Source organism: Stenella coeruleoalba (assembly GCF_951394435.1).
Source record: "Stenella coeruleoalba genome assembly, chromosome: 20".
In the NCBI taxonomy this organism is placed as follows: domain Eukaryota; kingdom Metazoa; phylum Chordata; class Mammalia; order Artiodactyla; family Delphinidae; genus Stenella; species Stenella coeruleoalba.
In genome coordinates, this window is record NC_137166.1 from 53,490,310 (window position 1) to 53,503,402 (window position 13,093).

At 42.7% G+C, this 13,093-nt stretch overlaps 1 protein-coding gene across 6 annotated transcripts in view; it reads left to right on the forward strand.

Moving 5' to 3' along the window:
* Positions 1-13,093, forward strand: part of LOC307178533 (zinc finger protein 350-like) — a 70,312-nt gene that overhangs the window by 24,961 nt on the left and 32,258 nt on the right. For 4 of the 6 annotated variants that reach the window (XR_013825215.1, XM_079906752.1, XM_079906748.1 and 1 more), the window contains 4 exons: positions 3,662-3,858; positions 4,994-5,120; positions 5,398-5,490; positions 11,503-11,598. Coding sequence is in view for 1 of the 6 variants with exons in the window: in XM_079906754.1 (XP_079762880.1) it covers positions 3,662-3,747 (86 nt within the window). In the remaining 5 variants the exon portion in view is untranslated. Of the gene's footprint in view, positions 1-3,661; positions 3,859-4,516; positions 4,593-4,993; positions 5,121-5,397; positions 5,491-11,097; positions 11,223-11,502; positions 11,599-13,093 lie in introns of those variants that run through there. The other 2 variants (XM_079906749.1, XM_079906754.1) reach the window with 2 other exon arrangements.

Consider the following 13,093-nt stretch of genomic DNA (forward strand, 5'->3'; position numbering starts at 1 on the left):
AGAAAATCGGGTCAGTGTGTGCATTTGGTCCTTGAAGTTTTGTGGTTTTGTCCCATAGGAGGTTTGTCCCTGTGGACGTGTCGTCCACAGGGTGGAATGGTGTAGCGTGGACTTAACGGAATTATTGAGGGTCTGGTGGGAAGTGCTGTTGTGGAGGTATTTGAGAGGAACCAGGAGCGTTTGTGACGCGCGTACCTGTCGTTGGGGTACTTTGGGAGCTGTTCGTTAGAACGATTAAGAATCTGTAGAGGGAATTCCCTGGCGGATTCGGCGCTTTCACTGTAGTGGCCCGGGTTCACTCCCTGGTCAGGGAACTAAGATCCCGCAAGCCACGCGGCGCCCCCCCCCCCCCCAAAAAATCTGTAGAGATCAACGGTCGTGACTGGACCGGCCTGATATGGGGGTCTTTGCGGCTCACTCTATTTCTAAAGGATGCAGGTGGTATTTACGATGGTAAGAGATTCAGATTACGGGAATTAATATGGCGCTCAGAGATGTTGGGGCCTGGCTGGATAGTCATCATATGAGGGTATCTGGCCCAGGCTTCGGATTAATAAGGAAGTGTGTAGTCAGTGTCTGTGGTACAGAGAGTCTTGTGAGGGCTGAGGCTTTGGTCCCCTAGGAGGCCTGGCTGGTGGCTGCGTCGAGATTCCAACCTAGTAGGCTGGGAAGGAAGGTGGTGCAGCCCGGGACGGTAGTGTAGTTCTAAACCTTCTGCTCTTTAGGCTTTTATCTGCAGACCGAGGGACTAACCCAGCCTCCTCTATGTGTTGTGTATCGTGTATCGCTGTTTTCGCACTGCAAAGGCAGAATTGAGTCCTTGTGACAGATCTGAACCCTCAAAGCAGAAATGTATAGTATCTATCCCTTTGTTACAGACCAGGGCTCTTGGCCTCCTTGGTCCATAGAAGTTGATCAAAGGCCAGATAAGAAATTCAGGCCAGGCTTTATTGTGGTCCCTACTGCAGCAGGGGGGAGCGAGAACAAGTAAGAAGTTCCCTTGCTTGTTCGCTCTCTGAGGTGGGGTTGGGGGGGGGCATCTTGTTCCTTATATGTGGTGAGGGTAGGTGTATGTCCGGGGGTTGGGCCGGAGGGACGGCTTAGATGGTTTGCCCATGCTTTAGGTGGTGTTGTGTGCAAGGGGCATGGCAGTACCTGCTTTTGCTCCGGATCCCCTGCTTTTGCTCTTGGTTCTTCAGAAGTGGCGGTTGGGTTTCTTGATTTCTTTGTATCTTGTTGTCCAGAATTTGACTCCTCTGTGCATACACAGTTATTTTTAGTCCCTTATAGTTTCTTTGTATTTTGTTGCTGGAGGAGAGGTGTGTCCAGATGCAAGCACTGCAGCAAAGTGTTCCAGGTCCCAGCCTGTCTCACCTTTGCAGAAAATGTTTGTCGAGGCTTGCTCTCACCAGCGGCAGTGGACACTTGCTTTTTTGTCTGACATGCGTTCCCACTTTCTTCTTTGCTAACAGAACCGCCGTTTTGTTTAGTTATCCATCCTTCTGACAGGGTGACCCATATCCCAATACTGGTTGGTCTTAGTTAATCCTGGTGGTTCCAGCTCCCGTTGCTAGTGATTGAATTAGTACGAAATGAGCTTAGGTACGTGGTGCAGTTCTAGCCAGCAATATATGTGAAAATCTGCTTGGGGGTTTCTGAGTGAAAAATTTTAAATAAGTATTATAATTCTTTGAATCTCTCTTTCCATGTCAAGGATGATATTGTCTGAATATAACCTTAATTTTCTGTCCAGTTTCTAATGTTTATAATTCATTCCTTTTTTTTTAATTAGAAAAAAAATTTTTTGTCTGCCACCTAATGGCGTGCAGGAAACTTAGTTTCCCCACCAGGGATTTATCCTGTGCCCCCTGCAGTGGAAGCCTGGAGTCCTAACCACTGGACTCCCAGGGAATTCCTTTGCTGTATATGTTTCAAGGCTATATTGTTAGATACCTAGAAATGGCAAATTTCTTAAAATGTGGTGAGTTGAACCTCTTACTAGTAAGCTTTGTTTCTCTTCTCTGTAGTAATTTTTTGGGCTTTCTGGTGCATTTTTTCAGAGAATATAGATTATCTGTGGTTACTCTTTCCATGGTTTATCTTTTTCTAACCTTTTATTCTCCAGCTGTCCATATCACTATGTTTCAGGCATGTCACCTAGAGTAGCATGTTCTTGGGTTTTATTTTATTTTTTTATTATTATTATTGTTTTGGCCACACTGGACAGCATGTGGGATCTTAGTTCCCTGACCAGGGATCAAACCCAGGCCCCCTGTATTGGAAGTGTGGAGTCTTAACCACTGGACTGCCGGTGAAGTCCTGGGTTTTAAATTTTAATCCAGTCTGACAGTTTCGAGGCATTTGTATTTGATGTAATTAACTGGAATCTTTGTTCTGTTTATACTGAATATAATTCATTTAAAAAATTTGTTTTATTGGAGTATAGTTGATTTAATATACTTAATATAATTCTTAGTGTTTTGTTTTAAAACAGTCATATAAGTGCACGGTATTTGCCCCACTTGTTCTCTATTCCTTATTCTCTTTTTTGCCATGTTTTGAACGAATTTCTTCTTATTCTGTTTCCCCCTTCTGTTAGGATGGAAATTATATACTTTAAGATAATTGTTAGTTTTCATCATGACACTAGAGATTACATACAGTATGGAAGCTTTCTTTGTCAAATTCTTATGTTAGTACTTTTACACTCTTCTCTAACATTACAGGCGTCTTAGAGCATCTCAACTCAATTTACCACTTTCCAATTTATTTACAATATTGTGTGCTTTAAAAAATGTATTTAAAACCTAAGATATTATCGTTATTGTTTATAAGACAGTGCTTCTGGTTCGCCCAGTATATTGGTTTTCAAACTGAAGTGTGTGTACTCACAGGGTGTATAAAAACGCTTGAGGAGGTTCCTGAGCGCACACGGTTTAAAGGAAAGCAGTGCCCAGCGCCTCTCCTCCCATACGGTCCCTTTTGTATAATTGAGCTGCCTGAGAGTCTCCTGCTGCTGAGGCCTGCTGCGGGGATGGATCTCGTTTCTCTCACCTCCTTTTTTGTTTTTTAATCTTAGACTTTTTTTTTAAATTAATTTATTTATTTTGGCTGTATTGGGTGTTCATTGCTGCACGCGGGCATTCTCTAGTTGCAGCGAGCGGAGGCTACTCTTCGTTGCGGTGCGTGGGCTTCTCATTGCGGTGGCTTCCCTTGTTGTGGAGTACGGGGTCTAGGCACGCAGGCTTCAGTAGTTGTGGCACGTGGGCTCAGTAGTTGTGGCTTGCAGGCTCTAGAGCGCAGGATCAGTAGTTGTGGTGCACGGGCTTAGTTGCTCTGTGGCATGTGGGATCTTCCTGGACCAGGGCTCGAAGCCACGTCCCTTGCATTGGCAGGTGGATTCTTAACCACTGCGCCACCAGGGAAGTCTCCTTCAACTCCTTTGACAGTCACCCCACTTCAACTTCACGGAATAAAGGAATACCCCCACCACAGTCAGAATCTTAGCCTTTTTGGCCAGAGGAATAAAGTCGTCTGGGGTAAAAATGGGACACTCGGCAATGCTGTGGGCATTGGGCTAAGGTGAGCGCCCAGGAGCAGCGTTAGCATCTGGGCCCAGAGGAAATGTACCCTCAGCTTGAATTTTCTCCTCAACCCACAGGTCCTGACTTCCCAGGAGCAAAAGAATCAGTAGAAGGAGGAAGAAGTTACAGGATTTGGTATCAGCATTACTGGGGACATGCTTGATTGAAGACAGGTATCAGAACAGAAATTTAGAGCAGATCCAGAAGACACAGCGACAGAGCCTCCTTACTGCCAGCTGTTTTTAGAGGACGGAAAAAAATGATCCAGGCCCAGGTGACTTTTGGTTTGTTTTATTCTTTTCTTTGTTCCCGAATGGGTTTGTTAGTTGTCTGAGTCATTCTAGGTAATTATTGCATGTAAGGGTGTCTTGAGGACCCTGGGTGTCTTTGTAGCCTGCTTCTGAAGTGAGGGTGATCCAGGGGACCCCAGAAATTGCAGCCGGTGTCTGAAGCGAGGGCAGTTCTATGGGGACTGTTTCCTCAGGCTTTGCAATATGACTGACTCTTGGTTTCCATGTTCAAATCTGGATTCTTAATCTACCTTTTTTCTTATATTGCTTTTATTTTTGTTCATTACACAGCTGACTTAAGGATATATTTAAAGGCTGAAATCATAACAAAGTACACATATCAAAAAATAAGTTTCTTCTTCATACACTTTAAACATGCTTATTAAACATTTAGTTTCTTATAATTCTGGCTTCTTGAGTCACTTCCCAGAAGATTCTGATTAACTGGCTATAAAGATTTAGTCATCCCAATTTCATTGACTTATGTGTTAGTCATATATATATATATATATATATATATGAATGTGGTGTTTCTAGGTTAACAAGAAGGTTTAACTTTTATACGTTATAGAACGTCTAATGATAAATGGATGGATGACTGACTGCACAATTATATTTAGTTGGATCCTTGTATTTTATTAGGCTTTTGCTTGTTCCCTGTGCGTTAAAAACAAACAACCCGGGGCTTCCCTGGTGGCGCAGTGGTTAACAATCCGCCTGCCGATGCAGGGGACACGGGTTCGTTCCCTGGTCTGGGAAGATCCCACATGCCGTGGAGCAGCTAAGCCCGTGCACCACAGCTACTGAGCCCGCGTGCCACAACTGTGAGACCCGTGTGCCTGGAGCCCATGCTCTGCAACAGGATAGGCCACCGCAATGAGAAGCCCGCGCACCGCAATGAAGAATAACCCCTGCTCGCCGCAACTAGAGGAAGCCCGTGCACAGCAGTGAAGACCCAACGCAGCCAATCAATCAATCAATCAATAAACAACAACAACAAAAACAACCCCCTAGATATATAGATCCAGCCTATAAAGTAGAAATGAGAAGAAAAACTTTTAACATTTCTTCCATATCATCAAAAGGACATCACTTCATTAAACACCACTGTTACTATAGGAAACCCTGACGTTTGACGATGTGACTGTGGACTTCACGTGGGAGGAGTGGCAGCTCCTGACCCCTCCTCAGAAGGACCTGTACCAAGAGGTGATGCTGGAGAACTATAGCAACCTGCTGTCTGTGGGTGAGGACGGCTCCCCTGTGCCCTTCAGAGGGTCCCCAGTCAGTGGTGTTTCCTTTCTCGGCTTCTGAAAGCTCTGGAGTGTCTATGATGCTCTGAAGCGGTAGATTTTCAGTCCCCTCTCTGGTCCATGAGAAATGGGTATTCTCCCTTCTCCTGAGAGCACAGCATTTTCTCTGTAGGTCGTGAAATTGTTTTGTCCTCAGCTGTAGTATTCTGTCTTCACAGACCCCAAGCCCAATTCACTGGGTCTAAATATTCTATCATTTCTGGTGAATAGGTTATCAAGCCAGAAAGCCAGACGTACTCTCTAATTTGGATCACGGAGAACCATGGATGATGGAAGATGAAATCCACTGTCGAACCCATTCAGGTGAGTGAGAGACCAGCAAGGTGACAGGCGTGGAAATCACACTGTAGTTGGTCAGAGAAGAGTCACAGCTGTGAGGGGGTTGGACGCTGGGTGAGCAGTTCCTCCGTGCATCTCTCTCCCGATGTCAGACCTCTTTTTCTTTGTAGGAGTTTAGAGAAAAATATATCCCTTCTTAGGGAAGACTCTTGTCTTTTCCGGGATCTGTTTCTTCTTTATTTTACCCCCATCTTGATTTTTGTTTACATAGTTTTCTTTTCCCTGGATTCTCATATCTTTTCCTTCTTCTTCATACACTTCCACCTCCTTTTCTATGAAACTCCACCTTCCAAGGTCTCTCTCCAAAGAGAAAACTTTGAATTCCTCACTGTGTTCTAGCTGCTGCACCTTTCTGTCCCACTGGTAATGTTGATTTCCTTTGTCACATTCACCCCATGTTGGCTGCCGGCCCCAAAAGTAAACTGGTCTTCACTGTGCCTTGTCCCCACTCTGAGGTTCTCCAAAGGTTTTGTTTTCCATTTTCTCCAATGATCTTCTAACCTTCAAAGTTTTCTTCATTGTCATAAGCTAAGCTCCTTAGGGTCACTGGAGGAGACTCCCAAATTCATCCCTCCCCAGTGTGCTCCACCACAGAGACCTATATAACTTACTCACGTTTATGGCAGCTCTCCTGGGTTCTGAATAACTGCCAGGACCCAGGATCATCTTCCCTCCCAGAAAACCACTATAAGTTTACATTCTCCCTTACTCTTATGCAACCTCCATCCTGGCCATTCAGGCATTACCTCATATGTTCCCCATCTGCAGAACTGTCTTATGTAAATGTGTCTGCTGTTCATGATGAATTTTTAACTAGAGACGTTATCTTAACATCCTACATTCTCAGTTCCGGTCTCAACCTGATCATAACTCTTCCTTATTTCAAATTAATTCCTTTGTGTATTTATTAGTTTTGAACTTTCTTCTCGTTGATTGTAGACCTTACTGTCTTCATTTCCCTAAAATTTTCATTTTTCTTTCCATTGTATTCTGATGACATTTATCCCAGCTAATCAAACTACTTGGCAATTAAAGTTCTTCTTCTGTCCATGAACTCCATGATATTGACATCATCATGCTCACAAAGAGATATATTTCCACCCTCTTTCTTAAATTCTCCCTAATGTGTTCCATATATGTGATTGATATTTTGATTCATTCCTCTACATTTTTTTGATAGCCTGTTGTATGCTGGAAGGTAAGACCAGTGAAAAACTGTATACATATAGGTCACAAGTTTTTAGTCTAAGAGAAAGGAGTCAAGAAATTAATCAAGTGTTTTGGGGGCTGGTGGTGTGAGATAAAAAAGAATAAAAACAAGCAAATAATTTATCTAATGGGTGAAAAGTGCTGTGATAAAGATTAAGTAACATAAATTATTAGAGAAATGCAAATCAAAACTACAGTTAGGTACCACCTCACACCAGTCAGAATGGCCATGATGAAAAAGTCTACAGGGAGTTCCCTGGTGGTCCAGTGATTAGGACCCCATGCTCTCACTGCCAAGGCCCCGGGTTCAATCCCTGGTCGGGGAACTAAGATCTCACAAGCTTGTGGGGTGGCCAAAAAAAAAAAAGAAAAAATGTCTACAAATAACAAATGCTGGAGGAGGCGTGGAGAAAAGGGAACCCTTCTACGCCGTTGGTGGGAGTGTAAATTGGTGCAGCCACTATGGAAAACAGTATGGAGGTTCCTCAAAAAACTAAAAACAGAGTCACCATATGATACAGCAATCCCACTCCTGGGCATATATCCAGACAAAACTATAATTCAAAAAGATACATGCACTCCTATGTTCATAGCAGCACTGTTCACAATAGCTAGGACATGGAAACAACCTAAATGTCCATTGAGAGATGAATGAATAAACAAGATGTGGTACATATACACAGTGGAATACTACTCAGCCACAAAGAAAGAATGAAATAATGCTATTTGCAGCAAAGTGGATGGACCTAGAGATTATCATACTAAGCGAAGTAAGTCAAAGAGAAAGGCAAATACCATATTATATCACTTACAGGTGAAATCTAAAATACGACACAAATCAGCATATCTATAAAGCAGAAACAGACTCACAGACATAGAGAACAGACTTGTGGTTGCCAAGGGGGAGGAGTGGTGGGGGAGGGATGGAATGGGAGATTGGGGTTAGCATATGTAACCTATTACATGTGAAATGGGTAAACAACAGGGTCCTACTGTGTAGCACAGAGAACTATATTCAATATCTGTGATAAACCATAATGCGAAAGAACATGAATAAGAATATATATGTACACCTGAATCGCTTTGCTATACAGAAGAAATTAGCACAACATTGTATATCAACTATATTTCTGTAAAACTTAAAGAAACAAAACTTTAGTCAGCATAACAGACGAGTAGGTGCTGGGGCTCCTCCTTAGGCTGGGAACACCTCTCAGATAAGGTGCCTCTGAGCCAAGAAATGTGGGAAGTTAGTAGGCTGCCGGGTTAGGAGTTTTCCAAGTAGAGAGGCTAGCGGGTTTAAAAGGCTGAGCCACGAATGAGTTTGAGAAACATTAAGGAGCCTGTGTGGACAGAGCAGAGTGTGCTTTCTGGAAAGTGATGGGTATAAGGCCAAAGAGGCAGTAGCAGTGGGGGCGGGGTGGGGGTGGGGGGAAGATTGGTCACGTATTCCATTACAAGGAAGCGTGATTTTACTCCCTAATAAGATGAGAAAACACGAGGAGAGGACTTCCCTGGCGGTACAGTGGTTAAGAATCCACCTGCCAATGCAGGGGACACAGGTTCGAGCCCTGGTCCAGGAAGATCCCACATGCCATGGAGCAAATAAACCCGTGCGCCACAACTACTGAGCCTGCGTTCTAGAGCCCGCAAGCCACAACTACAGAAGCCCACGTGCCTAGAGTCCATGCTCAACAACAAGAGAAGCCACCGCAATGAGAAGCCCGTGCACCACAAGGAAGAATAGCCCCTGCTCGCCGCAACTAGAGGAAGCCTGCACGCAGCAACAAAGACCCAACGCACCCCAAAATAAATTAATTAATTGATTAATTAAAAAAAAACACGAGGAGTTCTTGAGTACTGGAATGACATGAAATAATTTACATTTTTCGAGGAATCCTTTTGGCTTCAGTGTAGAAAGCAGACAGTAGCGAGCAGGGTGACAAACAGGAAAGCCTTGTAGGAGGCTATTGCAAAAAACATGGTGACAGGGAGAATGGTTGACTGCAGCATGTGTGGAGGGTTCAGTGTTGGTGAGGTTCTGGATATGCTGCATGTAGAGGGCAAATGAGATTTGACATTACGTAAATACAGGCTGGGAGAGGAAAAAATGGATGAAGATTGTTGGTAAGTTTGATACTGAATGCAAGACCGTGTGCCTGAAGCACAGTGAGGTCAAATACTGAAACGTCGGAGTTGGGAGCAGAGAAGGGTTTACTGCCTGACCGTGCCAGGAGTCAGGTGGCTCATGCCTTAAAAAGTCCGGGACTCCTTGAAGGCTTTCAGCAAAGCCTTTTAAAGGCAAGGTGAGGGAGGGACCTGGGTAGTTATTGCACACTTCTTGGTGGTGTTGGATTCTTTGTTCTTGCAGCTGTCATGTAAGTCAGGTCATGGTCAGGTCACCATGTTTTTGTAAACCTTGAACAAGACAAATGTTATTCTCTGTTCAGGTCAGGTCACGGATGTTCTTGTATATTTCAAGCTATAGGCAGCATTCTTTTACAAAATGTACAGAGCCAGCATGACTAAGTACAGGCAACAGAGCACGACGGTTAAAGTGAGGTTAAAGTAAAAGGAACAGGTCTGATATGGAGTCAGATTTGTTCTTCCCTATTACAAAAGCAGAACAGTTCCTCAAGGGATGTTAACGTTTCATGGCACATGGGTCTCAAGTTCACCTGGGTCTCAAGTTCACATAGGATTTTGATGGTCCTCCATAGAGGTGATGTGGTGAGTGAGGTTAACTGCAGTCCCTAACTGTCCTTCTCATAAATGTAAAAACATGTTTCCTACAGCTGTTTCTTCATTTTATCTAATATGATATTAATCCTGCCTAATCTACACACAGGCATCAGTCTGTGTCCATATGTGTCCATATATATTCTTTAAAGAATAATTTCTTTACAGATTTGATCATCTAATAACCTATTGTGCTCTATACATGTTTTATACAGTTTCTTTTGTTTCATTTAATATATTAACTACGAAATTAGCATGTATTGTGATTCTGGCATCTGGAATCTCTTCATTACTGGTTTTGGTATTGGCTCAACTGCTAATGGTGAATTTAGGAATCTGTATTATTCATACACTTATAAGAATCATAGAGTTCAGTATTAGTAAATAGATGCTATGAGGTAATAGAAAATATGTATTGGTCTCTGCCCCCTGTTTCTAGCACAGAGCTCCTAAAACCCTTGTGATTCCCTAGGTGATTAGAACGCTAGGAACATCTCTGGTTTTAATATTGGCCTTTGACCTCTGTTCCTGACACAGGGCTCCTGAAACTCTTGTCATTTCCTGGGTGACAGGAGTAACTTTGTTCTAGCAAGGTGACTCTGAGTGGGCTACTGGATGAGGGCTGGTCACCAGAATGACCAAGCCATGGTGAGAAGCTTGTCCTTTTTATCCCCACCCCCTGTTCTCTTGAGAAGGGAGAAGGGTTGAAAATGGAGTTAATGATTGATCATGCTTACATGATGAAGACTCCATGAAATTCCCAAACTATGATGTTCAGAGGACTTCTGGGTTGGTGAACATGTGGACGTGCCCTAAGATGGTGTGGAAGCATGGCATCCCTTCCCACATATCCTTCCCTACACATCTCTTCCATCTAGATATTCACCCGTATCCTTTATCATAGCCTTTAATAAAGTGGTAAACATAAGTTCTCCAGAGTTCTGTGAGCCCCTCTAGCAAGTGAATTGAACCCGAGGAGGGGGTTATTGGAACCTCTGATCTATAGCTGCCTGGTCAGAAGCACAGGTGACAACCTGGATTTGTGACTGGTGTCTGAAGTGGGGGTCACGAAGTCTTACGGAACTGAGCCCATAACCTGTGGGATCTGACGCTATCTCTGGGTAGATAGTGTCAGAATTGATTTAAATTATAGGATACCCAGCTGGTAGGGCAGAGAATTGCTTGTTCTGGGGAAAAAGTCTCCACACATTTGGTGACCAGAAGGGTCAGAAATGAAATGTTCTGTGTGGGTAATAAAGGAGACTCGCAGGGAGGAAGCACACAGTGGAGAAGAACTGGGTTTTTCACTGCACAGGAAGGAAACGAAACTGGGTTTTTCCTTTACAAATGCTCACATATATAGAGATTGCACATGTTTTTACATCAGCTAGAGGAATTAACGGTACATTACCGAAACTTCTTTGAATTTTCAACTTTAGTTGAATGAATGGAAGACTGCACAGTAACGTAATATCTTACTAGCATTCTTACTCTATCACACCGTGTGAAGGAAAAAAACCCACTAATTTCCCATATGACAAAAGTGAGCAGAATAATTTCCTTTACATTTTTCCATATTACCCAAAGGACATCACTTCGCTAAATAAGACCATGTTATGACAGGAATCCCTGACATGACGACGTGGCTATGAAGTTCACATGGGAGGAGTGGCAGCTCCTGGACCCTGATCACAAGGACCTGTGCTGGGATGTGATGCTGGAGAACTATAGCAACTTGCTGTCCGTGGGTGAGGACGGCTCCCCTGGGTGCCTCAGAGGGTGCCCGTCAGTGGCCGTTCCATTCTCAGCCTCTTAACTCTTCAGACTAACTGCATTCCTCTGCAATGGTCGAGTCTCAGATCCTTCTCTTGCCCCAGACTAGAGGGTATAATAGCCCCTCTCCTGAGAGAAAAGCCTTGAGGTTACAGATGTGAAACCTGTTTATTCCCTCCATGTACCATTATCCCTTCCTGGCGTATCCCAGCCCAGTTCGGTATGTCTAAGTCTTCTATCATTTTTCATGAACAGGGTATCGAGCCAGCAAACCAGATGCTCTCTCCAGGTTGGAACGAGGAGAACAACTGTGGCCAGTAGAAGATGACAGCCACGGTCGAATCTGTCCAGGTGAGTGGGTGAGACCCAGCAAGGTGGGCTGCCACGGAAGTCGTACTCTGGTCAGGAAAGAAGGCGTCAGAGCTGTGATAGTGTCTGAGGAAACATAAGCAGCCCTACCACGTACCTCTCTTCCAGTGTAAAAACCCTTTTTCCTTGTAGAAGTTAAGAGGAAAATATATCACTTTGTTCTCTTTTGAGATCTGATCCCTGTTTATTTCATATGCATCTTGTTTTTCTTTAAATAGTTTTCCTCTTCCTAGGATTTTCAAATCTCCCTCTTCTTCATTCACCATCACAGGATCTCTGTGTTACCACTTGTCTTGCTGTGAAATTCCACTTTCCAGGCCTCTCTGGAAAGAGCGAACTTTGAATTTATCACTCTTCTTACTACTGTACCTTCTTCCTGCCCAGCTACGAAATAATGATTTCCCACCATAACATCCAACCCCACCTTGGATGCTAGAAAAGATGTTTTTACCATGCTACATGTTAGAACTAGGTCATAACTTCTGTCTGCTTCAAATAACTTCCTTCATAGTTTTGCTAATTCAGATTCTCCTGTAGTTCTTAGATGTTATCATTGTATTTATTTTCCTAAAGCTTCTGTTCTCACTTTATATTTTTTAACAGTTTTATTTAGATTTAATTCATATAATATCAAACAATTTATCCACTTAAGTTATATAATTCAGTGGTGTTTTATTATATTCACATAGTTGTGCAACCATCACCACCATCAGTTTTGGAGTATTTTATATGTATATATCCTTCTAGTAGCCTTTATTATTATAGCTTTGCAGTAAGCTTTGAAATTGGAAAATGTAAATCCTCCAACTTTTTCAAGCCTATTTTGAGTATTGTGGAGCCTTTGAATTTCCATCTAAATTTTCGAATCAGCTTGTGAAATTCTGCAGAAAAAAAAATTTGCCTGGGATTTTGATAGGGATTATATTGAACTGTATGTCAATTTGGGGAGTCATTCCATCTTAACCATATTTAGCATTCTGTTCCATGATCATTGAATCTTTTTAAATCTAATTAGGCCTTTAATGTCTTCCACAATGTTTTTTTTTAACTTTCAGAATATAAGTTTTGTATTTCCTTTCTTAAATTTATTCCTAAATAAATTGGTATTCTTTTATATATTATAGTAAACGGAATTGTTCCTTGATTGCATTTTTAGATTATTCATTGCTAGAATGTAGAAATAAAATTGATTAATTCCTTGTCATATTCTGATGACACTTAGTCCCAGTTAACCCTGTTTCCTGCCATATGTGATTACACTTTCTCTTTCAATGATCCCGTGATATGATATCATCTTGATTATAAAGAGTAAAGAGTTTTTGTCCTCTCCTTTTTTTTTTTTTTTTTTTTTTTGGCTGCATTGGTTCGTAGCTGCGGCATGCAGGATTTTCCTTAAGGCATGTGGATCTTTCATTGCGGCACATGGCTTCTCTCTAGTTGTGGCGTGCGGGTTTTCTTTTCTCTGGTTGTGGCACGT